This window comes from Ramularia collo-cygni (genome assembly GCF_900074925.1).
Source record: "Ramularia collo-cygni strain URUG2 genome assembly, contig: RCC_scaffold19, whole genome shotgun sequence".
NCBI lineage: Eukaryota > Fungi > Ascomycota > Dothideomycetes > Mycosphaerellales > Mycosphaerellaceae > Ramularia > Ramularia collo-cygni.
In genome coordinates, this window is record NW_019716273.1 from 105,492 (window position 1) to 132,768 (window position 27,277).

At 52.8% G+C, this 27,277-nt stretch overlaps 10 protein-coding genes; 6 read left to right on the plus strand and 4 right to left on the minus strand.

Moving 5' to 3' along the window:
• Nucleotides 1-1,280: 1,280 nt before the first annotated feature.
• On the minus strand, nt 1,281-3,107 carry RCC_09725 (related to EH domain binding protein epsin 2; the record flags this gene model as incomplete). XM_023774964.1 has 3 exons in its annotated part: nt 1,281-2,626; nt 2,682-2,951; nt 3,014-3,107. 3 exons carry the CDS (start codon nt 3,105-3,107, stop codon nt 1,281-1,283), a joined length of 1,710 nt encoding a protein of 569 aa, XP_023630732.1.
• A 259-nt stretch (nt 3,108-3,366) lies between these two features.
• RCC_09726 (probable ribosomal protein L7a.e.B, cytosolic) lies at nt 3,367-4,531 on the plus strand (the record flags this gene model as incomplete). XM_023774965.1 has 4 exons in its annotated part: nt 3,367-3,369; nt 3,635-3,715; nt 3,766-4,275; nt 4,331-4,531. The coding sequence occupies 4 exons, from the start codon at nt 3,367-3,369 to the stop codon at nt 4,529-4,531; spliced, it is 795 nt and encodes a 264-aa protein (XP_023630733.1).
• Nucleotides 4,532-6,407: 1,876 nt separating this feature from the next.
• On the plus strand, nt 6,408-12,202 carry RCC_09727 (related to SKI2-antiviral protein and putative helicase; the record flags this gene model as incomplete). XM_023774966.1 has 4 exons in its annotated part: nt 6,408-8,265; nt 8,318-11,551; nt 11,603-11,716; nt 11,772-12,202. The coding sequence occupies 4 exons, from the start codon at nt 6,408-6,410 to the stop codon at nt 12,200-12,202; spliced, it is 5,637 nt and encodes a 1,878-aa protein (XP_023630734.1).
• Nucleotides 12,203-12,468: 266 nt separating this feature from the next.
• Nucleotides 12,469-14,244, plus strand: RCC_09728 (uncharacterized protein; the record flags this gene model as incomplete). The annotated part of the gene is made up of 1 exon (XM_023774967.1): nt 12,469-14,244. The coding sequence occupies one exon, from the start codon at nt 12,469-12,471 to the stop codon at nt 14,242-14,244; it is 1,776 nt and encodes a 591-aa protein (XP_023630735.1).
• Nucleotides 14,245-15,537: 1,293 nt separating this feature from the next.
• Nucleotides 15,538-16,284, plus strand: RCC_09729 (uncharacterized protein; the record flags this gene model as incomplete). The annotated part of the gene is made up of 1 exon (XM_023774968.1): nt 15,538-16,284. One exon carries the CDS (start codon nt 15,538-15,540, stop codon nt 16,282-16,284), a length of 747 nt encoding a protein of 248 aa, XP_023630736.1.
• Nucleotides 16,285-16,570: 286 nt separating this feature from the next.
• RCC_09730 (uncharacterized protein) lies at nt 16,571-19,270 on the minus strand (the record flags this gene model as incomplete). XM_023774969.1 has 2 exons in its annotated part: nt 16,571-18,949; nt 19,019-19,270. 2 exons carry the CDS (start codon nt 19,268-19,270, stop codon nt 16,571-16,573), a joined length of 2,631 nt encoding a protein of 876 aa, XP_023630737.1.
• Nucleotides 19,271-19,560: 290 nt separating this feature from the next.
• RCC_09731 (probable nuclear cap binding protein subunit 2) lies at nt 19,561-20,094 on the plus strand (the record flags this gene model as incomplete). XM_023774970.1 has 2 exons in its annotated part: nt 19,561-19,569; nt 19,627-20,094. 2 exons carry the CDS (start codon nt 19,561-19,563, stop codon nt 20,092-20,094), a joined length of 477 nt encoding a protein of 158 aa, XP_023630738.1.
• Nucleotides 20,095-20,278: 184 nt separating this feature from the next.
• On the minus strand, nt 20,279-21,058 carry RCC_09732 (related to Sno-type pyridoxine vitamin B6 biosynthetic protein SNO1; the record flags this gene model as incomplete). The annotated part of the gene is made up of 1 exon (XM_023774971.1): nt 20,279-21,058. One exon carries the CDS (start codon nt 21,056-21,058, stop codon nt 20,279-20,281), a length of 780 nt encoding a protein of 259 aa, XP_023630739.1.
• A 793-nt stretch (nt 21,059-21,851) lies between these two features.
• RCC_09733 (uncharacterized protein) lies at nt 21,852-23,120 on the plus strand (the record flags this gene model as incomplete). Its single annotated transcript, XM_023774972.1, has 1 exon — nt 21,852-23,120. The coding sequence occupies one exon, from the start codon at nt 21,852-21,854 to the stop codon at nt 23,118-23,120; it is 1,269 nt and encodes a 422-aa protein (XP_023630740.1).
• A 530-nt stretch (nt 23,121-23,650) lies between these two features.
• On the minus strand, nt 23,651-25,946 carry RCC_09734 (probable solute symporter family transporter; the record flags this gene model as incomplete). XM_023774973.1 has 6 exons in its annotated part: nt 23,651-24,624; nt 24,671-24,716; nt 24,774-25,455; nt 25,511-25,715; nt 25,770-25,857; nt 25,914-25,946. The coding sequence occupies 6 exons, from the start codon at nt 25,944-25,946 to the stop codon at nt 23,651-23,653; spliced, it is 2,028 nt and encodes a 675-aa protein (XP_023630741.1).
• Nucleotides 25,947-27,277: the final 1,331 nt, after the last annotated feature.

A 27,277-nucleotide genomic window follows, 5' to 3' on the forward strand; every position in this document is an offset into this window, starting at 1 on the left:
GCCGCTCAATTCATGTCGCTGATTGTCGAATTCGATGCCCTGCATTGKGAATGTGATCAACAGGCAACCCATGTCATATCCCACCTACCCACCAGCCTCTTCGACCCATTGTCGTCCATTGAACAAACCATGGAGAGTAGCAGTGTCTAGCAACTCTGTTCTACCTTGCAAAACGTTGTGCTCGGCCCATATGCAACGACACGGATGCTCAACGCACTGATGCTGAACGCACTGATGTTGGGCGACGTGTCAGCACAGTGAATTATCGTAAAGCGAACCTCCACGTGGAACGCGAGTCGCGTAATATCCATCTCAAAGTGAAGTGCACAGCGTCGACATGCGTTGCATACAACCTTGGAGGGGACGCCCGCAAATAAGACTGCATGCTGTTTGACGATTGCTTTCCTATCGTGCACCTGAGACTTTCCGCACACACAAATATTAAGGAAAATATTACGCCTCAACATGTTCGAACGCTCCGCGCACATCTTCCTTCAAATGACATCTACGAAAATGCGATTTTTTGGTTCGCTTCGGTCGACTCCTTCATGATGCAAAATTCATGATGACAACGGTTGCAATCTCTCGCAGCGACCACGGGGATCTTTGGCATGATCCATCTCCGACGGGTCGACACGTAATCGCGTTCAGTCTGTGTAGCGACCGTGACCGCTTCGTTTTGTCCGTCCACGGCGTTGAAACGTACTCGGACGGAGATCACTGAGTCCTGTCCCCATAGGAAGTAGAAGTATTATTCTAGGCGACATACGTACAGAGCTTGGAGCTTCCCAGTCATGGAAAGATCGACGTACTACACGTACATGGAAAGAAGATAGGGGGTCTAACGGAGGACACCCCGTGACGAACTGTCTTTGTTCAGTGTGAATTGGCATCTTAAGCTTGTCTGCTCTGATGCAGAAATCGTCGAAGCGTAGTAATGTGATCCTGGTATTATCAAAGTCAAAGAGAGGAAATGAAGTCGCCTTCGCTGTATTTAGTTGGGAGGTCTGAAAAGGCCGGGGTCCAAAAGTAATTAGGAAGTGCACCAGATGCAAATGTTTCGCGTTCGCTCACCAACACGAACCGAATCCATGTCCAGGAGCACTTTAGCCCACGCTCTCCGACCACAGTAAATGGAAACAGGAAACGCCACGGAGGCTCCAAGGATCAAAGCAGAATAGGTGAGAGAAGGGTATCCTCGCTCTAAGCCTAAAGGATCATGATCTCCCGCGGTCCATATGTCCTTCTGAAGCTTCATAATTCGAACTCTATCCTCAACATCATAGGTCGATCAAGCTTCCACCTTGCCCTGGCTGTTGCCCTCCATACCCTTGCTGCTGTTGCTGTTGCGGTTGCGCACCAAACGGATTGCCTCCAAACCCGCCTGCAGGGCCAGTTTGCGCGGGCATTTGTGGTTGGGGCTGCGAGTGCTGATTGAAAAATGGATTGTTGCCTGTTCGACTCGCCTCCAATCTTCCCATACTACCCAGGCCGGCACTGTTCACATATGTACCCGGTGCAGTATGTTGGGCCGGAATCCGCATGTCGCCAATGTTTCCGAATGTGTCTTGGCCTTCGCCGGTGGAGAGCAGGTGGTTTAGCTTGGCTTGGTATGGATCGACAGGAGCTTGTTGTTTTGCGGTCTGTTGAGGCTGGAGTGGAGGTTGCGGCTGTGGGGCTGTGAAGTTCTGAATTGGGTTCGGACGAGCATTGAACTGGTTCGATGCTTGTTGTTCGGCAAGACTGGAGAGGGTAGGCTGACTACGGAATGGAGATGCCGTGGCTTGGCGTTGAGGTTGGGAGGCGAAGGGATTGTTGGAGCCCGTAGGCTGGATGCCAATAGGGCTGGCTGCGGGCTGCGTCGACGCCCAGGGGTTGTTAGAGCCTGCTGCAGTGGGCTGCTCCTGAATGGGCTGCTGCTGCTGCTGTGACTGCTGGCTGAAACCATTGTTCATCTGCTGTGCCCAAGGATTATAGGTGTTTTGCGGCTGAAGAAACTGCGCTTGCGGTTGTTGCATTTGCTCGTAGCCCGTTGGCTGGGGCTGTTGATATCCAAAGTTGTTGCCATAGCCGTTCTGGAAAGCGGTCTGCTGGGGTTGCAGGCCAGTTGGCTGGCTATATGCATTTTCGACGTATCCAGTCTGCTGCTGCTGGACGGGGTTGCCAAACCAGTCTACCGCAGCCTGTTGCTGATAGCCCTGGTTGAAGCCAGTCGGCTGCGGTGCTTGAACGGGCGTGTCATCGAACAACAGGTCACTCTGAGTCTGATCTTCGAGCTGGCGCTTCCGCGCTTCCTCCTCCTCCTTGCTGAGCTTGATAGCCTTGGCCAAATCGTCATCGGTCTCCTCTGCATGGCCACCCTTTCTACGCTGGGCTTCCATCTCGGCCTCGTTCTTCGACGCCTCCAACGCGAGCCGGTATTCGAGATCGTCTTCATCATCCCTCTGCGGTCTCTGTTGTCGGTGACGCCGTGGCGTATTCAAGCTCGAGCTTGGATCCTCTCCGCCCAGACCAAACTCCTCCAAACCTGTCACACGCGACTTCCATGAACCCCGGTTGGCTCGCTCGGCACGCAGTCTCTCTTCGTCCAGCACCAGGGATGTTAATTCCTTGGCCGACGCGCGGACTATGCTCAATCAGTATACTGTCCAGCACCTCACTCCGCCGGGGGGGAATCTTACTGCTCGCGCCAACATCCCGGCCGTCGTCATCCGTGTGCATAAACTCGCGCAGAGTTTTGATGATGTATATGTTCTTCCGCGCCCAGGTCACGACGAGCTCAGAGCCCTCGTGCAGACAGTAGTCGAGCACCTTGAGACTCTTCAGCACGTGGCGCCAATTCTTTCCCTTGTCGTTGAGTCGCTTGTCGAGCATGTCCATAACCTCGTAGAAGTCGGTCGAGCTGTTGAATGTGATTTTGGCAATATCGGCCATATCCGTACCGGTCGGGCCTGCAAATGTGCCATGGTCAGTACGTGGTCGTCGTGTAGATCTGTATGCATGTGAAGCATACCCCAAGGCGCATTGCTGGTGGCATTGCGCACTTTGACCTGCACCGCCGAGTAGCCCTTTGTGACATTCTTGACGCTACGCAGTACTCCAGACATGTTGGCGGTAGTTTATTGGAGTAGGAGTAACAGAGCATGCACAGAAATAGTATTGCCTTTGCGCAGTTCACGGATGGCCGGTAGCATGACGACGCCGCCGCGCCTTCCAGATCGGCCTTTCCCGCAAACGCACGGGCCACCACGCGCCAAGGCCACGCACCACATTCGACTTCAACTCCACCGAAGGAAAGTTCTTCCTCCTCGTGCTCAGCGACAATTCCTCACCCATCGCCCAACTAACCCCCAGCAACTCTCAAAAATGGTAAGCAGAACCATCACACCCCTCCAGTCGGTCTAGCCCACTGGTGGCTGCTCGCTGATCAATTGTGCGCGACACCGTCTCGTGCAGTCCGCTCCMACATGCGATACAGCGAGCAAGCATGGCCCGTGGGCATGACTTGACTCCTCCACCATCCTCTGAGGAGTGATGCGTGTGATTTGGCTTGAGCTGCCGTTGTTGCGACCTTAATCGGCGCACACGGTAGTCTCTTAGAGAGGACAGCAGTGCTGACTCTCAATGACCACAGCCTCCAAAAGCCGGCGGCAAGAAGGCCGCTCCAGCTCCATTCCCAGCCACCAAGGCCGGTGTGAGCAAGAAGCAGGCAAAGGTATGTTACATCACTCCCAGCTCCAAAGGCCGAGTCTAAAACCTATCAAGAACCCTCTCATCGAGCGCCGCCCACGCAACTATGGCATTGGCCAGGACATCCAGCCCAAGCGCAACTTGTCGCGCATGGTGCGCTGGCCCGAGTACGTGCGCCTGCAGCGCCAGCGCAAGATCCTCAACATGCGCCTGAAGGTCCCACCGGCGATTGCCCAGTTCTCGCAGACCCTCGACCGCAACACCGCTGCCCAGACCTTCAAGTTCCTCAACAAGTACCGCCCAGAGACCAAGGTCGAGAAGAAGGAGCGTTTGCACAAGGAGGCCACCGCCGTCGCTGATGGCAAGAAGAAGGAGGACGTCTCGAAGAAGCCATACACCGTCAAGTACGGTCTAAACCACGTCGTCGCTCTCATTGAGGCCAAGAAGACCCAGCTTGTTCTCATCCCCAACGATGTTGACCCAATCGAGCTTGTCATCTTCCTGCCCGCACTCTGCCGTAAGATGGGTGTCCCATACGCCATTGTGAAGGGCAAGGCCCGTCTCGGAACTGTTGTCCACAAGAAGGTTCGTTCAAATCCATCGCATTGTACTCATGACCTCCGCTGATTTGTTTACTTAGACTGCCGCCGCTCTCGCCATCACCGAGGTTCGTGCTGAGGACAAGACCGAGCTTTCCAAGCTCGTCCAGGCCGTCAAGGAGGGTTACCTCGACAAGAACGAAGAGGCCAAGCGTCACTGGGGAGGTGGTATCATGGGTGCCAAGGCTCAGGCCCACGAGCGCAAGAAGCGTGAGCGCATTGAGCGTGAGATCAAGATCTAGATGTGTTGAAATAAACATGTCTTTTCTTGCTTCTTCGCCTTTGATCGTCTTTCGGGCATGGYGTGTGGCGTACTAAAAGCGCAGAAGCAGTCCGGTCTGTCTGTCTGTCTGCTGGGGATGAACATGTGGGCCTTTGTTAGCCATTTTGGGGAATGAATGAGACTAAGAATTTCAACCCGTGGCTGTCCGCTCTCCTCTTGCGGCAGGATTGATCATCAACAATGCTCCCGTGTCATGGATGTGTCGTGCTTCCGTACCTAGATGTCGTAACAATGTCTTCGGCCCATGTTTGACGCCGACTCAAGAGGGAGAAGCCCTTTCCAGACAGGACGAGCTCCATCATCCGGGTCACGACATGATGCCTTTAGCGGGAAGTTCATCGAGTTGCCTCTCGACCGCGACAGTGTTGGACACAGCGATGCACGTCAATATCTGGATGTATCGCCAGGGGCATGATCGTTGCAGATAAAGATCTTAAGTGCCTAGCAGATCTTTAGAGAGCCACCCTTGATCAATATTCTTGCAATCGTCGGTTCAAGATCCAAGATACGCGCATCTCTTCAGTACGTTTCTATCAACTGCTCCATGGTCGCTGCAAGATGTCTTGCCCTTAGTCCCTTATCCCTGCTGCATTCAAGTTACCATCGACATTCAAGTTACCATCGACATTCAAGTTACCATCGACATTCAAGTTACCATCGACATTCAAGTTACCATCGACATTCNCATTCAAGTTACCATCGACATTCAAGTTACCATCGACATTCAAGTTACCATCGACATTCAAGTTACCATCGACATTCAAGTTACCATCGACATTCTACAACTGGCCTGTCATAAGCAGTTGAACAGCTGCCGACGACTCGAGCAAGCGATTCTCATACTTCTGGTACAATCCCGTCCAAATAGCAGAGCTAGCTCTGCGCCATGGCGAAACTCACCTGGGCTGAGAAGAATAAACGTAGGCAGGCCCGAGCCCAAGTTAAGACTGTGGAAGAGAGGGAGAAGATGGACAGTGAACCTGTTGTGGCAGAACAGGGAAGTAGTGAGATTTGGAGAGGCACCGTTCGCCGAGAGAATAATTATAATCGTACGCACCGTGGTGGGGGAATGGATAAAAGGGGCGCAACGGGATTACGGGGAGGTGGAGGAGAAGGAGTGGAAGGCGGCGGGCTGCGACAACGGGTACTGAGGAAGTTGAGGGCAGCCTTCTCTTGGTGAGCCGATTCGAGTGGTACCTGGACGGAAAGTAGGGATTGAGATACTTCAGTCTGAGCTGTAGATAAGATGTTCATGTGTAGCTCCGTAGTGGGTTGTCCGTCCTTCGATCGCCTTTGTCCAAGCACTGGGGTCCGGCAATAATGAGTCGAGTGGAAAACATTCCGTTCTGTACGATGCCAGACCAGATTATGATTATGTGCCACGAACGCAACATCAGCCGTCGAGAAGGCGAAGCTGTTGAGTGCCGTGTCTAAGACGTCAGGGTGGTAAGAGGGCACAAGTGAAGCAGGTGTCATCGATGCGTCTCGCATCAGTATCAAAGTGCTATCATGCTCCTTCTCGCTACACAAACTCGAAGATTCTTGTCTATGTCTATGGCCGATGTTGTTGCAAGGAACGGGGGATGTTGGTGGGGCTAGCGGGAAGGTGGGAGTGGCCCGCGATGACGCTCCACGCTTTTCCACTTCGATGCTTGCCTTTCTTCTCATCGAATTTCATGCGTGTGAACAGAAACAACCTCTCAGCTTGAAACAAATTTGCGAGAACAACAGTGCATCATCATACCTCTACATAGCTTCGAGTTCTGTGTCGTCAATTCGATCAGACACATCGAAGCGCGTGTAGACGGGATCCCGCACCTCGACCGAAGACCTCGATGAGCGCCCAAGCCAAAACGGGTGAGACCCGCGAGAAGATTCCCACCAAGGTCGTCAAACCATCACAGCCCAGCGACAGCAGCGAATCGTCCTCGGAATCAGAGYCTGACGACAACTACGACTCCGATCTCGTATCAGACGATGATGACTCTGGAGATCATGATGCCAAGATTTTGTCTCAATATCGCCATCTGCTCTCACGAAGAGTAGACTTGGTGGGCGACTATGCCGGAGACGAACTCTTCTTGATCGAAGGAGACTCACTTCTTCTGAGATGCTTTGCAGACGACAAGCTAGATTTCGACAATGGATTCCAACTTCTGCACGCCACATACAACGTCGAGCACTTTCTGCAAAACCTGGTTCAGAGGAAGTGTCATTTCAACATCACATTCTTCAACAGCAACCGAGAGCTCTGCCTCCCGCCTTCAGCGTCTGCACAAAATGCAAACAAGTTCTTCCTTGCCCGCGCGGCCATTATTCGCCACCTCCAGCAGAACCTCGCAAAATCGCATCCCAGCATCCATGTTGATGTTTTCGAGGCATGGGACTCATCTGAGTTCTCCAAGCATCTCCAGACTACCTCACCTTACTTCATCATGGCACACGATGGAGCTTTGGCAAACAACCACAACTCGAACCTCATTCAGGAGGATCGACACGCAAATGGGGATTCCAAGGCCCCTGCTCCCAGCCCGAACCGAGTGCCGTTCAGGGAGATGATACTCTCGTTCATTGATCGTGGTTTCAATGTCAGCTTGCTTAATGGGCTTGAATGGCTAGACGCCAAGGTCATGACCATGGTCCTTGAAGCTCGCAACAGAGCCCCGGGTGTGACATCAGAGACCACATTCACATCAAGAGCCGGCTCTGTGCCCGCTCAGGATGTATCTGCGCAGCTTCAGAAGCTTGACCCGTCAAGCCTCACCGAGAGGCAGATCCTGGCGGTCGTCACTGTTGTCAAGCTCCTGAGTGCATCCGCTTCAGACGTGCAGCAAAAGGCGCGCTTGTGCGCAGCTTTCCTGCTACACCAAGCGTTGCTCACCACGCTGCCTCTGACCGCGCGACGCGTTGAGGCGTCCGCCGGTGTCCAGGGTGCCCAGGCCCTGATGAACGCAGTTTCATCCACAGCTGAATCGATCCTCAACAGTCCATCCTGGGCTTCTTCCCTATCCGGAAGCACTGCTGGATGCGATATCATGGACTTTGTCGATGGTCGTTTGCTATTGCAGACCATTGAGTCTCACCCCAAAGTAAGCAACGAGACTAAAGCAGTCTTCGATGAGCTTGTGAAGGCGGTGGAGGTTCTGGCGACTACAGACGGTATCAGCTTCGAAGATGCATCGGGGGGCACGGTATCATCTGCATCCGACTCAAGCACCACCAACGAAAAGGGTCCCCAAGATGATCTCGCGGTCCTACCATTTTCCAACAAGGTGTTCGACAAGCACCTTCAGTCCATCCATATCGAGGTCGATGAGGCCGCTGGTGGTGAGCGCAGCTTGACATCGCGCAAAATCTTCCAAGRGGTGACACATTGGCACAACGCCAAGAAGCCATTGATTGTGAAGGCTCCTCTGACTCCCAAGGAGATCAGAGAAGCCTCCAAGGCTGCCAAGCGCAATCAGCTTTTCATGGCCGAAATGCGAACATATGCAGCGTCATTGACCAACGCAGTTGGTAAGAGCTTGGAACCAGAGAGCATCATCGTTGGCATACCGCGTCAGTCAACTCAGGCAAAGGCGAATGTACCATCATCGCCAGCCGACTCGGATGCATCCGACAGCGGGGCATCTACTCAGAGTAAAGGCAAACCTGGTGCCAAAAAGGGTGGCGGTGGCAAGACTGCTGCTAAGAGTGCGCATCTATCTTCTTTCAACTGTTGAGGACGTCGCTAACCATCTCGCAGATGCCGGAAAGCAGGCCATGCTGAATCAAATCGCAGCCAACAAAGCTAAGAAGGATGAGAGTGCAGGTGACAAGATTGCCGGCGCATGGCAGGTTGCATGCAAAGGCTTCGAGGCAGATGTGGATCCCCGAACCCGATACCGCAAGGCCAAAGATTACCTCACCAACCTCAAGCCTGAGTATAAGGAGGTGGTTGGTCCTGAATGCGAATTGTACCTGCTCAGCTGTCTTTTGCAATACTGGATCGCCGCTTGTCGCCAGAAAGAACAGGCGAACCGCATTCAAGTCGCAGCCCTCATCTGGTCTCACACCCGAAGCATTGCCCAGCGTGGACCACTTACGAAGACGATTATCAAATCTCTCGACCAAACCGTCAAGGCGCTGAACCTACCGCCGATGCCYCCCACTACAGAGGCCGCGGCAGACCGAAAGCTGGCATTTACATTTGCCCTGCCAACCAAGGTGGAATCTCTGTCGATCGGGCTGTCGTCCAAGGACTTCCAGCTCCTTCAGTGCGGTCCTTATCTTGAGAGATCGTTTGACTCGCAGCCAGACCCTCGAGTGGACTTCCAGCCTGATGGATGGCAGCGAAAAGTTCTCGACACCATCGACGCAGATCAGAGTGTTTTCGTCGTTGCACCTACATCCTCGGGTAAGACATTCATCTCCTTTTATGCGATGCGAAAGGTTCTTGAAGCCGACGATGACGGCGTTCTGGTCTATGTGGCGCCTACGAAGGCACTGGTCAACCAGATTGCCGCAGAAATTCAAGCTCGCTACAGCAAAAAGTYCAAGTACGGCGGAAAGTCAGTCTGGGCAATCCACACTCGCGACTACCGTATCAACAGCCCGAACGGATGTCAGGTGTTGGTCACTGTGCCACACGTGCTCCAGATCATGCTTCTCGCACCATCCAACGCGAATTCGTGGTCAAGCAGAGTTCGAAGAATCATCTTCGATGAAATTCATTCCATTGGAAATGCTGAAGATGGTGTGGTCTGGGAGCAGCTGTTACTGATGGCCCCTTGCCCCATCATCGCCTTGTCTGCCACTGTTGGTAACCCTGGCGAATTCAGTGGATGGCTGGCGACCACGCAAGAAGCAATTGGCAAGAAGCTCATCACCGTCCAACACCCATACCGTTATTCGGATCTGCGGAAATACTTCTATCTGGAACCGAAGCGCTTCGACTTCCAGGGCGTCCCAGGCAAGTCTGCGTTTGGGTCTCTTGGCCTTGAAGGTCTCAAAGGCTTCAACTACGTACATCCAGTCGCTGGACTTGTTGATAAGAGTCGAGGCATTCCTGAAGATCTTGCACTCGAGGCTAGAGACTGCTTGTATCTCTACAATGCTATGAAGAAGGTCCAGACTGAGGACTTCCCTGTGTCGGCCGCATTAGGACCAGACAAGATGCTTCCAGATGTTTCTCGGAAGGTCGACATCCTGAAGTGGGAGAAGGAACTGAAGGTGCTTCTCCAACAGTGGCTCGATGACATCAAGTCGCCATTCGATTCGTTGCTGGCTGAACTCGAGGGCAGCTTCAGGAACGACGATCATGAAGAATTGTACACGACGGCCGTTGGCAATACCAACAAACCTGGTAAGGAAGTCACGGGAGACCTCCTCAAGTCAACCCTCCCAATGCTGTGTCGACTCCAGGAACAGGACGCGCTACCAGCAATCTGCTTCAACTACGATCGACACATGTGTGAGAAGATCTACAAGGCCGTGGTTGATCAACTTCAGGAGGCTGAAACCAAGCAGAAAAAGAGCGGGACCAAGTGGGAAAAGACTCTTGAGAAGTTTGAGGAGTGGAAAGAGCTGAAGGCCAAAGCCACTTCCCGAGCCTCAAAAGCGGCACAAAAGAAGCCATCCAAGAAGTCCAAGGGCGATGACGATGATGGCGAAGACGACAAGGCTTCGAAACTCGATCTCCAGCGCGAATCTGCTGGAGGCGAAGATACGAAGTGGGAATCCTTCGATCCAGAGGCGCCAGTCGAGGGCTATCACTTCGCGGACTATGCAAAGGTGCAGAAGTCTGAGCTGGAAATCTACATCCGACAGCTGTGGCGCCGACAGGTTCCCCAATTCCTCATTGATGCTCTCGGCCGTGGTATCGGAGTCCATCACGCCGGTATGAACCGAAAGTACCGCCAGGTTGTCGAGATCCTGTTCCGCATGGGCTTCCTGCGTGTCATCTTTGCCACCGGTACTCTCGCGCTCGGTATCAACATGCCATGTAAGACTGTGGTCTTTTCTGGAGACTCGGTCTTCTTAACGGCGCTTAACTACAGGCAGTGTGCTGGTCGTGCCGGCCGTCGTGGATTTGATTTGCTCGGAAATGTTGTTTTCCAGGGTGTTTCGAGGCAGAAGGTCTGCAGGCTCATCAGCTCTAGACTTCCTGACTTGAACGGACATTTCCCGCTGACCACGACATTGGTACTCCGTCTGTTCACGCTGCTTAACGACTCGAACAGTTCGAAGTATTCAGTTAGCGCCATCAATGCGCTGCTCTCCCAGCCACGTCTGTACATGGGCGGACCGAGCTTCAAGGACCAGACGATGCACCACCTGCGGTTCTCCATCGAGTATCTACGACGACAGCACTTACTTGGTGCCGATGGAGCCCCATTGAACTTCGCTGGGCTGGTCAGCCACCTCTACTACACAGAGAACTCGTCATTCGCCTTCCACGCGCTGCTCAAGGAGGGTTTCTTCCACGAGACATGCGCTCGCATCAACACCAACGAGAAGGATACACTCGAGACGCTGATGCTGGTAATGTCACACTTGTTCAATCGCGCTTTGTGCAGACAGGCCGATGCCGAGTACCGTGAAACTGTTGTCAAGCCATCTTCGTCACTGGTATTCCTCCCGCCGATGCCCAAGGCAGCGTCAAAGATTTTGCGCGACCACAATAAGCAGACTCTGGATGTTTACAAGGCCTACGTCGAGACTTTCGTGAACCAACATATCACTGGAGACGATCGGAAGCTTCCTCTTTCCGGGATACAGGCCGGCGCAGATGGTTCGAACGTTGCCGGTGATGTCAATTCTCTGCCGGCGACTCGCATTCGTTCATCTTTTGTCGGCCTCTCTGGCCATGGCGATGACTTCAGTAACATCCATGACTTGTGTTCAAGTGTTCGGGATGGTGTCTTCCTCGAAGAGGCAGTGGTTCCATCATTGCCGACCTCTGAAGAGATGGATGTGCCGTTGAACGCCTACCTACTTGGTGAGTAACAATCCAACCATTCTCAGAGCTGCACAACTAATAGACTCGTAGACTTCTTCAAGCACGGTGATGTGTTCACAATCGAGCGTGCCAACGGCATTCGTCGTGCTGACATCTGGTTTCTGCTGAACGACTTCTCCATGGTCCTCGCCACGATCATCACCAGTAAGTCAAAAATGATTCGACATGTATCTCGACTTCTACTAACACTAGCGATCAGGTTTGCTCAACTTCATGAAATTGGCCGATGGCACCGACATGGACATGCTCGAAGTCATGGGTGGCATGGATGCGCACGAGGAAGCCGAGGACGACAAGGTGGCCGCTGTTGAGGCCGAGACACAATCCGACATCTCAGGCCCAAGCGCGGCGGACTCTGGCGTTGTACTGGCGGAGCGTAACGCCAAGACACCAGCCGCGCCTACCAAGAAGCAGGCGAAGAATGCCGACAGCTGGGAGGATCTTGCGGGCGAGGAGGAAGATGCTGCGGCAGCCGAAACGAGGAAGAAGCTCGATGAGGAGGCTGAGATCCAGGCACAGGAGATGGCTGCTTGGGATGGGGACGGTAACGAGGGCCTGAAGACGGTGCTAAAGGCGTTCCAGAAGCTGCAGGCTGAGTTCAACTTCAAGTTCAGGGCCATGTGGGCTTAAGAGCGGAAGATGTAGAGGAGATGAAAATCATGGATGGATGATTGGGTCTAAAATGCTACTAGATGATAAAGCGATGAATGATGTGTGTCTCTCGTGTACTCCATGTGACGTTCTTCAGCCCTACGTTGCCTGCACTCGGCTCGTCTGTTCTTTCCCCCGCAAGCTCCAAACGGAAGCCAAAGCTTATCACTTTCATCATTATTCTATGACTCTTCTGCTTCGTAGCTCGATGTCACATTTGCGCTTCTACTGAAGCATCAACAATCATGGCTCCCACGGCGCTCAGCGATCTGCCACCCGAGCTTCTACTCCATGTCACCGATCACTTGAGGGAAGCCGCCTCGATAGCTTGTCTTGGACGTACAAGCAAGAAGCTGCGAGATTTCGTGAACGAAGAGGCCTGGAAGAGCTTCGCTAGACGCCGGTTCCCTACGATCTGCCCTCCGGAGTCACCTTCATTCAAGGAGACAACACGCACCCTAACAAGTTTATCCCGAGCATTGGACAAGCGAGCATTCGTGGCAAAATGCATCGAACCGGCCGGCGAAATCACCGCGTTCCCGGGCAGAAGAAACATTGAAAGATGGAAGCGGCCTCATGGTCAAACGATTGGATTTACTCCCCATATCGACGTGTACGATGAAGTCGGGCAGACGTGGCGTGACAGAGAAGAGGTGCTCGCCTTCAGCGCGGGCGCACAGATCTGCCTGAGACAAACGACGAGGACAGCGGCTGGTGGAATTTCCTCGAGATGGACCACATATAGACCACTTTCTGCATATGAGGGCAGAGACGATGTCACTTGCCTGCATCTTGTGCGTCCGAAAAACTTGGCAGCGAGTACTCTCGATGTGATCACCGGCACCGCAAATGGAGATTTGCAGATGACTTGTTTGCCACGGGCCACTTCTTCAGTTGACGATGCGAAGATTACATACTTCACCACCCAAGGTATGCCTGTCCGTTCAAGTAGTCTGCTACAAGATGAGACTGAGCCYACGCTGCTCGCCGCTAGCCTGGGGGAGTCCAGTCTCGCTTTGTATCGGGTGGACGACCAGAAGGCCAAAACATCTCCCTCTAGCCAAGTGGACTTGAAGCCCGTCTTACGAGCAGATGGTCATCCTACCTCGCAACGTATTTGGTCCACGAAGTTTTTCTCACCCTCGACACTTGCAGTCGGGGTAGGACCATCGGCTCAACCGATTCAGATATTCTCCATTACACCGTCGGGCATCATGAGGGATCCACTGCGAAAGTTTGCGCTTGAAAATGACACTCGCGAGCTTGACAGTGTGGAAACATTCAAGCCACCAACATCCTCTGTCTACACAATTGAGCCTCTGTCTCCTTCAATCTCTGGTAGCGTGTTCCTTTCTGGGGCTTACGATGGCATTGTTCGCTTACATGACCTGCGCTCAAGTCGCGAGAGTCAGGCTCGCTTTGTCGACCCAAGCGATGACAGTCCTATCTATAGTATTCTTCCGCGAGGTCATGAAAAGATGGTCGTTGGAACGGGAAGGCACAATCTGCTCAAGATCTTTGACCTCCGCATGGGCGCAAAGTGCTACGATGTTCCCAATCTTTCCTACAAAGATTCCAAACCCTCCCCAGACAACGACTTCAACCTCTATTTGCGAACAAAGGGAGGAGGCCAGGGCACAAATTGGGGTCGTGGTCGCAGTCGTGCTGCCGAATCCTYTGTGTACTCGCTTGCTTCGCCATCGTCTTGTTCCCCGTATATTTATGCTGGGCTGGAGAACGCGATCATGTCGCTCAGTTTGACCGAAACCTTGGACCACCATGCCGACCCAGCGTATTTCCTTCCACGCAAGCCAGCTACAGGTAAGAACGGTGCCAGTGTATCGAGCATTTTCGACGAAAAGGATATTCTTGACCTGGCTATGCATGAACAAGGGTCTATGGTCCTGTTCCAACAGAGGAGCTTGCACACAACCTTGAAGGCTCAGAGTGCTGGGCGCATGCCGACCCAAACGCTTGACGTGCGATGGAAGAGCTCAGCTGAGGTCGATTCGGATGTTTAGATTGTAGATGAGCCATCCAGGAAGCTCATCACGCTGGCTCGCGACCAGTAAGGGTTAGATTTCATACACTCTTTCCATCTCTCCGCTATCTCATCGATTTCGGTATGCGCTTGGATGTGTACAAGACCTGGACATTGCAGCCTCCAAGGCTACGTAGGGTATGATTTCGTTTGATGTGGGCGTCCCTATCCCAAGACAAGGTTGGTTTCGCAAATTTCCACGAACCCGCTCAGTCCGCCTTCGAGACACCACAAGCAGCACACTCCTATCCGTTTCATGAAGGTTTGTGCCCAGCGAGAATGGCATGCTAGCTAGTTTGGCTTTCGACAACCAAACACTCTTCGTAGAGACACTTATTGACTTGTCACCCAATGTACCGAGACATGGATTGGCCATGTGCCCTAACGAAGTGGTTTCAGCGCCAGTTGATTGCGCCTCTAGGGCTGGCGAGCAAAATACTATAGGAATCGAGCTCAAGAGTCAGCGCTYATACATAGTTGTGCACTCGCGATTGAGGGAGTTCCCGGAGAGAGGTTTCCGCTGTGTACGGTCTCTCCGTATGCCTCAGAGCCGAAATATTTCTGTTCTCCTAGCAGCGGACAGGCCAATGCGAGCAGTGCCGGTAGACGCACCGCTTTCGCCTCGGGCCTGTCATATATGTTCGAGATGCAAAGAGCGGCATCCTGGGACGTTCAAAGTCGGGTTCAGTCTTGGGATCGGGATTGAATATACCGTAACAACAATTTCAGGTGGTCGGCAGTTCTCAAGGAAGCCCGGCATGTCTCACTGGCTTTCTTGATTGATGTGCGATCCATGATATCCGGGGATCTGGCTATGAAACGTCGGCGAGGTCTGGATTTCAGGTCGGCGACTCTAAGGTTTCACCTTTCCGTCTGCGATGTACCACACGCCCGTCTGTGTTGGAATAAACTCCTGTAACGTCGCAGGTCTTCCCTGTGATGGCATGAAATGTCAGGGTTTCTTCGCACACGCAAGACGATACATTCGCGGCTTGCTCATCACGGCATTCTGCCGCAGACACTGATGCCTGTCAAATACGCCTGGAAACCTGTCTCACCGTCACTTTTGCGGTACTACACCCCCGTGCGGGCGAGCCCAAGGTCGGCGATTACAGGATGACGAGAAATATCGACCTAGTTATCTCTGAGGCAATGCCCGGACGATGTTGTGAGGGAACATCAAACATCAAGTCATTCACTGCAAGAAACTACAACGACGGCTMTGCGGGCCTATATCACCAGTTCTAATACATTCCACGTCAGACCCAACCAGATGGAAATCGCCGTCGATAACAATGTCCAACAGCCAAAAGTCCACTGCATCTTCTCGCCCGCGAATTCCACATGGTGCTACATCATAGCAGACCGGGCGTCCGGCCACGCCATCATCATTGATCCTCTCTTGTCCAGAGATCACACCGGGGCCATTGCATCTACAGTTCCAGATTTGATACTTGAGATCGTCCACTCCAACAACTATACCGTCGACCACGTCCTGGAGACCAACGCACACGAAGAATACCCATCGGCAGCATGGTACCTTCGCAATCAACTCCTAGAAAAACGCGGCCGCGCTCCTCGAGTAGCCGTCCAGAAGAGTCTACGAATCGTCCAACGCATTCATGCTCGAAAATATGGGATCAAGAATAAATTCTGGACTGGAGAATTCGATGGACGTTTCGTAGACGGCGAGGTCTTGGGCGCAGGAAGTCTACGAATCCAAGTCATTCATTTACCAGGTCGTTCACAGGATCATGTGGGATATGTAATCGGGGATAATCTTTTCGCTGGGGATTGCTGTTTTCATACAAGAAATCATTTTCACTTGCATCCGGTTGTACAAGATTGTTTGATGATTTCGATCAAGAGACTGCAGAGTATGTCGCCCAAACTGAGGATTTGGACTACGAGAGGTTGTAGTTCTCGGCCAGAGGGGTGTGTCGGGGAGTTTATAGGAGTGCATGGGAAAAACGCCAATGTCCCTGTCGCGGGCGGTATAGAGCAAGGGCTTGTGGCATAAACAGGGCGGATGTACATATACTGCAGGCTTGTTCGACCTAGTCGTTTGTAGCAATACCTAGTAATGGTAATCATTGGCCGCGTAGCCGAGACGAACGGTGCCAGTACCAGCCTATCCGTGGGCAACACTGTTCATCAGCTGTGAGTTACACGTAACTACATGACCGGTCCCTGGAGTAGAATGACGGTGCAARAGTTCTCAGAACATAAGGTATCGTTGGACCTTGTTTCAATCGAACAATCTACTTCAAGAACGCCAATAGCGCCTTGCTATCAGAGGTAATCGATTACATAGCGGCCATCTTCAATTTCTCCAACCTTTCGCTTACAGCATCAACCAAAGCCGTCTCCCTCTCCAAAAGCATCCAAACATTATCAAGCTTTCGCTGCCGGAAATCAGGCTGCGAATTCGAAGATGTCGATCGGCGTTCAGAGCCAGCTGTGGCGTCCAATTTTCTCTGCACCGCGGCCGCCTGCGCTGCGAGCTGCTTATAGACCTGCTGTACAGCCGTGAATCGCGCCACGATCGACTCCTGATCTCCCTCTAGCACCAGGGAATCCGTAGGCTCGCTGTCGCCCATATGTAGTGACCCCTCCGGCGTCGTCGATTTTGCGGGGGGGAGAACGCTTCTCTGCAATCTCTCCACTTCCTGCAGGAACGCCTCTTCTTTCGCTGAAAGCTCTTTCCCTGACAGTCCTCGCATCTTGCTTCGCAACCTCCCCACTCGTTCCTTGAGTTCCTCCGTCTTCGCCTGTCTTTGTTCGATTCGCGCTTGCATTCTATACCTCCCGCCGCGAATCAGCTCGGGCTGGCCGGCTCTCTGCTCAGGAAATTCATCCTCGCCAGTGACGCTGTTGACACGATTGGAAAGCTCCCGGACCTTCTCGATTTGAGCTCTCATTTCGTTCACCATTCTTTCGCAGCGTCTGAAGAGATCTCCAACAACAATACCGAGTGCGTATGTTTCACTGCTGAGGATGCGGTGAGCTTCCGTAACCTTTTGGAGAGTGTACGGGGAGAACCTTATCTGCCCCTTGACGTCTCCAGCGGACCCAGTCGCGCTCTCCCGGCGCCAGGCTTCAAGTTGTGCGGGAARACCGGACGGTCGGAAGAAGATGTCGTCCGGCTGGTAGGGTGCTCGCGATTCTAGGTTCGTGACGGGACGAGTTGATGTGACGGCCTCCGGTGCAAAAGGTTGGGCCCCTCCAGTCGGAACATCCAGTATAGCTACCAATGGTTTGCTTGAAGCGGTAGTCAACACAACGAAACCGGGATCAGAGTACTGGGACAGGATGGCAAGAGCGGCATTGAAATCCTGCTGCGGCTCGGCAAATTGCAGAATAGTCTCGACAATCGAGCTGGCGGACTCGAGAAAGACGCCTAGTCTGAACGCAATACCTTTGGTGGAATCTACTTGTGGCGCCGAAAGTTCGTTCTCGAGGTCCCCTATCCACGACCTTAAGGAGATGGCGTATACCCCAGAAGGTTGTGCGGTGAATAGCTCGTAGCGATCCGCAGGCGATGCCGTGAAGGTCGGCCACGATTGTCCAGCTGAGGCTTGATCGCCGTGTGCAAGATCAATCGTCTCGAAAAGCAGGAGTTCCTTGACGTCGTCTTCGTCCTGCGGCAGGTGTGTTCGTGATCGTCTGGAAGGAAGCCACTCCGCCTCAACGCCCTCGGTATTCAAGCAGACATGCACTTTGCTCGTCTCCGTTGCCAAGCAGATGATTCCCACGCTTAGACCCTCATCAAGCCCTAGCTCCGCGTAATCATCTTCATCGTCGAAAAGATCCTCATCGTTGAGCTTTGGCGCGATGACATGAATGTCTGTTATCTCTCCGAAATCCGCATCGGGTGTCAGCTGGAATGGACCTTGCAATCTCGGCACCGCGCCTGGTCGTTCGGGGCGGGAGAAAACGTCCATGTTGTTTGTGTCTCCGGGGATGGTGGTGGGGTCTTGTTCATCGAGGTCCGCGAGCCAATTACTTTGCTGGTGCGCAATGCGTCGCTCCAGCTCCGAGACCTGTCGATCTTGATCCAAGACTTTCGTCTTTGCAACGATGCTGGTGCTCAGAGTGGGCAGAAGAGACGCAGGAGCCCAGAATTTCGCGGGCAAGAATGGACACAGCGCGTAGACATCGCCTTCGGTCATGGCGATCCAGAGCGTCATGCTTGACCAACCATCTTCATCTTCTGCGCCGGTTCCTCCAAAACAGCTGCCTGCCACCTGCATCTCCACATCGTCTGCAGAATAACCCTTGTTGACTCCATACTTGCTGGCGCTGAAGTCCTCGCGGACAGTCGAGGCATTGCTTAGTTTCTTGAGATCCACAGCTAACGCGGGCTCGTTGAAGGAGCTTCGATTGTTAATGTCCAGCTCCCACAAGCGGACTCCCGCATCCTTGGTTACGGTGACCAGACCATTGCCAGAAGGCGAGAGCGGGTGCCAGATGGCGCTCACTAATGGCGCCTGATCAACGACATGAGCGGTCGGACCAAGCTGGAAGGAGCGYAACTTCAGCGGCTGCTGGTCCTGGAAGCTGAGATGCTCATGCGAAGGAATAACACAGACATGGCACGTGTGGGAGGTCAGAACTGCGAGGAGATCTCCCGAGGGCGATATGGTCACTTGTTGAATGGCATTGTATGCCGGTGTTTTCAAGACCTAGAGGTACATCTTAGCATGTTTCCCATTCCAAGCTGTTCTCAATAAAGTAGGACTGCCGTGCCATACCTTGTACGCTGGTTGTTGGTCTCTCCCGCCGCTGCTACTGCTACCGGCATCTTTCAACAAACTCAAGTCACTCCACCTGAGTTCRTTCCCTACGACAGCGAATATCTCCGTTCCCCTGTGTGCAATCTTCCTCGACGGTGCATATCTGTCTCGATCGCCAGCGTTTTGTCCTGTCTGGCCGGTTTGGAAGAAGTCGAAGGCAGGTGTATTGCGATCCAGCCATGCAGGCTGCCGTGCGATGATAGTGGGCATTGTTTCAATCGATCAATGGTCAACACGTGCGGCTAAGCGGAGCTCATGGTGGTGATGTGATGCAGACGAGGCGGGTTGGTGAATCGCGTTTAGATTTGCCAGCGCGTGAAAGAAGCTTTGGCCCTTCAAACTAAGGTCTCCAGCTATAGAACTACCTTCCGTCAAAGCACCTTCWTCCAAACAAYCACATTCACATTCACATTGCTGCATCCGCGCAGTACCCAACTAACATGCCGTCCGTGCAGCTGAGAAATACGGTCGACAGACTGGACAAGCCGTCATCGTACGCCATGAGCAAGGTACGTCCTCCTCGATTGCAATGCCCATCAATGCCCTCACTCACACACACCTCGCAGTACAAGAAGCGCAAGCGTCACGACGATCCACCAGCCGGTACCACCCGCGCGCCCTCCCCAGATCTCGAAGAAAAGCTATCCGMAGCGACGACGCTCTACGTCGGCAACCTATCTTTTTACACCACCGAAGAGCAGATTCACTCGCTCTTCAGCACCTGCGGCGAGATCAAGCGGTTGGTCATGGGTCTGGATCGCTTCTCCAAGACACCCTGCGGGTTCTGCTTTGTGGAGTACTACACACACCAGGATGCGCTGGACTGTCTGAAATACGTGGGTGGCACGAAGCTGGATGAGCGCATCATTCGCACGGATCTGGATGAGGGCTTCAGTGAGGGACGGCAGTACGGCAGAGGGAAGAGCGGTGGGCAAGTGAGAGACGAGTATCGGGATGAATTCGATCCCGGTCGCGGAGGGTATGGCAGGGCGGCCGAGCAAGACAGATACGCGGATGAATACGGACGGGCTTAAAGGGAGTGGTGTTGACTTCAGCGTGTTACGGCGTTTTGTGGGAAATGGACACAGGTGATGATACCCTGCGGTAGCTTTGGTCTACTCTACGCCATATGCAAGTGGCCTCGCGGCCGAACGACGACGTGCCGTCCTGTCTAGGTCGATTTTGCTGTGAGTGCAAACAGAAGGCCTTTCTTTGACCTTACAYCGTCTCCGTCTTCAGTCTCGCGACCTCCAGCAACCACCAAGCGTGGATACGCGGGTCACCAGTCAGCTCTGGATGGAAGGCAGTTCCAAAGACATTGCCCTGCTTGACAGCAATGATGTCGCCATCCTCGCCGAGCTCTTCTGCCGTCGTGGCCTTATCACGAATAGCTTTGGCTCGACCAGGTAGACGGCCCAGAATCTCTACCGGCGCCGTGGTCTCTCTCCGTGGTGGAGCCGATACTGTGCCTTCGGCCTCCACCAGTCTCGTGGATAACGGCAGCACCTTTTCGACCACTGGGGCTCTGATGAAAACTGAATGGAAAGGCTTCCCACTTCCTAGAAACGGCAAGTCCAACTCTGCTTCGAAACTCTCCACCTGTCGACCAAAGTAGTTCCTCTGCACTCTTACATCCAACCCGCCGATGAGTTCCTGTCCAGTCAACTTCGACTTGTTTGCGCTCTCCGCAAGAAGAATCAAGCCGGCACAAGTTCCCCAGACAGGCTTTCTGAGCACCTTGACAAATTCTCGCAGTGGTTCCAGAATTCCAGTTCGCTCAGCAATGAGAGAGATAGCAGTGCTCTCGCCTCCTGGTAGAACCAAAGCATCGCACGTTTCCAGCTGGGCTGTGGTCCTGACTTCAATGCATTTGATTTGAAAGCTCTGATCCTTTCGTTCCGGGTCGGCTTGTAGAAGTGCCGCGGCTTGCTGCAGCAGTTTGATGTGTTCGATAAACGCTCCTTGGAGGGCAAGGACGCCCACGGTGAGTTTGATCATCGCTGTCGGCGCATTCCTGGAGGATTTGCAGCTGATGCCGAAGTGTCGGAATTCCAATGATGGGTATGACTACACTAGCCCGATGTGAGTGAGTCAGAGCAAAGCCAATAAAGTGCTGTCGGCTATGCAAATGCAGCTGAATCTTCCTTCCTTCGGATTCTTCACTTCAGTTGTCCATGAAGGGATCGCAAATCGAGAATCGTAAAATGTGGCTGACTTCCCAAACGCCTTCATCAATGACATGATGCAAAGTCCCAGAAGCAGATTTGCACGTGGCAATGCCGTTTGCCGAGAGCACGGACATGGATCGCTGCGATAACGCTTTCTAATCGCGGAGGGAAACAAATGGCTGTGCAATACATCAACACACACATACACACCTGGTAAGGCAGATATGGAGGCTGACTGCATGAGGAGCGGATCGAGTCCCCTCCCTCTGATCCTACACGAGTTCAGAAATGACAGCCTGATCAACGAGGCTGACTTCTCATCAAACCCTCTTCGGTGTTGATCGGACATTTATAGATAGCTCACCAGCCCGTTGGATTGTGTGGGGAATCGTCCGTCTCTCGCCCTGCCCGCCTCTCCTCCGATCCTCTGATGCTACCTACTTACCTTATCCACTCGTTATCAGCCACCGGAACGAGGAGGTAACGCTTGCTATTCTGCTCTTCTCTCTCCTACCTTGCTTGCTCCATTCCCGTTTCCTGTTCCGTTGAAACACCCCGAGTAATGGGTAGCAGCTAGCTAGCCACCGCAAGAAGCATCCCGGGAACCTCACGCCAGCCAAAGTATGWCTTCGGGAATCGCTACCGAGCGGAAGAGGGCCTTGTCGAAGGACCTCCCTCAGCCACTGTCAGTCAACACCGGCTACGAGAGTATCACGAACCTCATGCACGGCATCGCAAATGCCTTCACCTCAAACTCCGCAACCGCCGATTCCACTATGCCGGAAGCGAGCAATGGCGAGATTAGCTGTTGGCTGGTAGACACGCGCACTCTATGGCCTGGCAAGGACATTTGGTCGGCTCCAGGAGCAACAGAGGCAATGTCTCTCATATCCATGCAGGAACAAAAGGCCATATCCACCAAGATGTTCATCCAAGATGCTCGGATGAGCCTGGCAAGTGCACTGATCAAGCGTCTTTACATCTCCAAGACTTTGGATATCCCCTGGAAGGACGTGGTGTTGGCGAGAAAGGGAGACCAGAAGCAYGGGAAGCCTTGTGCTGTCGACGGGCAGGGACGACCAATCGAGGGCATTGACTTCAACGTATCACACCAGGCAGGCTTGGTTGCCCTCGTAGGATGGAACGGCAATACACGGCGAAAGTATGACGCGGGCGGTGGAATTGAGGGCAGTCTGGGCAGTCCGGATAAAGAGACTTTTGAGTCAGATGTCATGGTTGGCGTGGACATAGTCTGTGTGAATGAGCGGGACGACTACCGGACGATCGACGCCGAGGGCATAAATGGCTGGGTGGACATTTACGACTTTGTCTTCAGCGATGAGGAGAGGTTCAGTATGAAGTATGATGTCGACTATGTTCCGCTCGATGATGGATCAATCCTGAGCAAAGAGGACATTGGCCGACACGACAGGTGCACGCATCGTAACAAGAACATAGCCCTGAGGACCATCGCCGGAAAGAACGTGTCGTTCGACTCGAGAGCGATTATCGATTCGAAGCTCCGCCGTTTCTATACCTATTTTTGCTACAAGGAAGCCTACATCAAGCTTGCCGGAGAAGCACTCCTCGCACCTTGGTTGAAGCATCTGGAATTCAACAACGTACGGAGTCCGAAACCAACACTCGACAATGCTTCTGGAAAGTGGGGAGAAGAAGTCAACGACGTGGAAGTCCACCTCAATAAGAAAGATGTAGAAGATGTGCGGATGAACATCGTGGCATTTGAGAAAGATTTTATGCTTTCAACCGCGATTCAAGGGGATGTCAAGAGTATGCAGATACCAGCATTCACGATGATCGACTTGCGCCGCGACATTCTGTCGTACGCCCACAGGTACCTGAATGTTACCACACCGGTGGAACAAAGGTGAGCTGCCTCCCGCCCCTGATGGCAAAGGCAAGCTGGGCGATGATGAGTAAGACTTATCAGTGCTTCGTCAGCCTACCACGGCTTTGACTATGATGAGTCGGCTGTGAGAAGCCAGAGATCTGGAATCCGGAGAGCTCGAAAATGGATGGAGGAATTACCCGCTCCGAGGTCGATTCTAATTGCGTTTTCCTTGGATCAGATCGTGGTCTAGGTCAGCAGTGCGTGTGCAGGCGTATCTTACCTTCTCTTGGAGTTTGCCATCTGTGTCAGAAGGACTGTAATGCTACAGGAATGACTTTTGGGAAAGGACTGGTTTCTAGAGCTGTGTCTTGCTACATCTTACAGCACACGATCCGAGCACAGTGGAACTTGGCGAATGGGGTGTTCTCGATCTTATATTAGACCACTCGTCCGTGAGAGACATGTGAGCCGGGTATGGTCTACTGTGTCCATAAACTGGGAAAGAGAAGTCTTCCGGCGTAGCTAATAGCGCGATAGCAATTTGTGACATAAATTCATCATCGCCCTCGTTCAGCACCCATTGCTATCATGGCCTTTCTTCTCCTTTCTCACCCCGACAAGAGCTTTCACATCCTTCGAAAGCCCAACACTAATCTCCCCTAAAGCTCCCGTGCTTTCCACCACCGGATACACGACACAAATCATCGTGCTCAGCCAGATCCAGATGAATGAAACCACAACCCAGCCTGTAAAGAAGGATTTGCTGTACACATATCCTGTCCCGAAAAGCGTGAATGGGACAAGAATCACAGCCATCGAAATGAAGATGATATTTGCTGTCCAGGCCAGCTTCTCGCCTTTCTTCACTTCTTGTGAATCCATTGGCTGCGTATTTTCTGCCGTGTCAAGAGAACCGACAATGTCATCGTCTGTGGGTGAGGGTGGCTCTCCGGGCTGCAATTTCTCCTCCCCTACTGGTTTCTTTTCGACAGAACTCATACCACTTTCATGAACCACTCCAGGACTTTCCACTTTCGGTTGATTAGCTTGCAGAGGCGCAATCCCTTGGATCTTGTTACTGCGCTCAATATGCCGAGCGTCAGTACTGACATATTTTGCCGGAAATGTATAGCTGAGAACCACAGCCATCAAAAGTCCAACGGCCAGACTAGCAACATTACCAGCGACTGCGTTTGTAGTATCGCCAGTCGTAGCCACCGAAATCCTTCCAGAGCGCTTCCAGGTCGTTACGAACCAAGCAATCAGACCCGAAGCGAGACCGATCCAGGGAGAGGCGATTGCGGCCACTGTCGACATGGGTTGCCAAAGTAAAGCGAGGCCTACGGGCATAGCGGCTCCCCCTACTATAATTGCTAGGACGGTCAGGAGCCATGTGAGACTGAGACCGACTGCGTTGAGGATGCAGCAGAATGCGGCTAGGACGATGGCGTAGATGACAATGCTGTAGTGAGAGACTCGAACGAGTTTCGAAGGCGGGGTGTCTGGGGCGATGTATGTCTTGTAGACGTCAAAGGTCAAAAGAGCTGGGGGAGTCAGCGATGTCGATGAAAGGGGTGTGTTCTTGCTTACAGCTCACAGCGATCAGTTCAGCGGATGTGCTTGAAGTCACCGCCATCTATCCAAGCATTAGTAACACTAGCGGCAGGTGGCTGTTACGACAATCCAGGCTTACGAAGAGAAGAATGAGCATCAACACCGCACCACCCGTCCCAAGAAGGGCAATCGCAGTCGCTGGAGACGAGAGTCCTTGTGACACCTGCGCTGCTGAGAGTGCATCAGGATAGGTGGGAAACCTCTCATGGCCTGTCAGGGCTGCGCAGCCCAAACCCATCGCTGTCGCGAATCCAAAGGGTATGCCATACCAAGCAACGCCCCCGAGAATGTAGGCTCGAACACTGGTCTCAGGTTTGGAAGCAATCGCACGCTGCCAGTAAGCCTGATCGAGCCAAACCGTGCTGAAGCCCGCCGCCAGCAAATCGATCGCAAAGACCAGTCCATCTACCGATCGAAATGCCAAATAGGAGCCATTACCAGAGTTGTGAGCTATCGGCATTCTCTCTGATGCTTCAACAAGGAGATCGTAAAGTTTTCCGGGGGAACCGACGAGATCGCTCGTCGCATACATCAGGAAACCAAAGACAAAGATCGCAATGAACAATATCGTGGTATGGATGTAGTCGGCGATGAACGTCGATCGGAGACCGCCTGCGATTACGTAGACTGCCACAACAAGCGGGATGAGAAAGCATGCGGCATAGACATTCATGCCTGTGAGTGCTGCCACGACTTGTGAGCCGCCTAGGACCAGACATGCTCCTACCAGCATGTTGGTTGCTAGACCATTGAACAGGTACCTTGATAAACAAGTCAACACATTACTACACAACGTCTTGTCGATTGATGACTTACGTTATGTGTGCGAGTTTCCCGTGCTTCGCGAGAAGAATCTCGGGGAATGTATGTGCTCCGGGAGCGTTTGCTTTGATCTTGATGGCGATGAGAGCAAACATGAGGATCTGAAGGGTGCCCATTGCACCATACCACATTGGCCCACAGACTCCGTAGGAATAAGCGAATGTCGAACTTGTCAAGAGAGTCGCACTCCATGTCCAGGCTGCAGTCGTCAATCAGCCGGAGGATGACATCTCGTCTTTTTAATGTCACATACAAGATACGATGCCCGAAGCGATGAGTCCGGGCTTTACTGATCGAGAAGCCGTGTTGAACTCCTCCGATTTAGTTGTGGAGTAGCGGGTCTGAGGATTCGTTGAGTACACTGACACTTCTCTCAACCTGCAAGTTGGTGACTTACATATCGGTTTTGCATCCACGTTATACCAAGCATGATTAACGCTGCGAATAGAAGGATGTAATCAGTACTTGTRTCTAACGCAGGTGGTTTCTTCCTTCATCAAACGTACCCTGCAACATACGTTAGCAATGCGGCAAACATCAAGGGGTTATGGTCATACAAAGATTCCCCCGATTCCAACGACGATTCCATATCCCGCCCCAGGGGGCAAGACTTGTAGGCCGCTATGCTGTGCCATATGTTCGACTTCAGCTCAAAGTACAATGAGTCGGTATTGGCAGAAGGCAACACCAAGAGAGTTGGACTTAGCTAGAGGGAAATCATCACGACAAGCTGTTGCTTCGCCTGTAAGCTTTGCGGGATCCATGTCGAAGCACCACCGATGATATCCGCTGTGGGAGCTGTATGGGAGGTGATAAGCTCATTCGTGTCATTAGATTGGTTAGACCTTGCAGTCGCAGATAGGGAGACATGATCGGAGTCTGGGGTCAGATAGGCGAGGCATCGAAAGCCAGATTGGTCTCTATTCTTTCCATAGCAAAAGCAGGTCAACTTCTTCCCACATTCGTCATGTCGGTGGCTCAAGGTGGTGAATTGTGTAGGATACCGACCAAATTGAGACAGACCACGATGTGCGTGCAGCCTCCACGAGAAGTTCGCAGATGCATGCAGTGGCTGCACACTTCCTTCTCACCTCTCGAGGTCTACTCCTGTTCTTCGACCTAGCATAATCCGGAGATGCCGATGTCATAGAGCGTGAATAGAGTGTACATCGGCCGCGGCCGTGTAGTCGCACAAAACCGTAGCTCACCGGTTCGCAGCCTAGACGATCAGCTCCAGACGACGTAGTCTCTGCACAGGCTCACTCCAGCCAAGTGGCCACGTCAGTTTCAGCAATATGCCTCGGGTCTTGCGTGCCGTTGGAATCATCACGAGTCTGCGCGTTATGTCGCCAAGTCGATATCCACGCAATCCTGGCGAATCCCACGGAGTCTATCGTGCCGAACGGATGTACGGCATCCCTGGACGATCCTTCGCGCTCTGCTGTCGAATCAACGTCAACGCCTTGCCGTAGGGCTGACCAATTGTACCATCTCAATGCAAACTAATGTGGAATGATGTTCCCCCGGGGAGGAGCTGCTTCGCTAGGCATCCATTTGGAGGCCAAATAGAGTCAGAATGACTCTCACGTGCCTAATGAGTGAACCGTGCCAATGGATGTCACCTGTAAAAGGACCCTTGGCTGACGCTAGCAACTCTCACATGAGCACGGGTGCATATGAGAGAATTAAGATGAGCACAGAGGAATGATACAAAAGTAACGGCGCTCTCCTTTCCCATCTTTGTCTTGCGTGACAGCAACT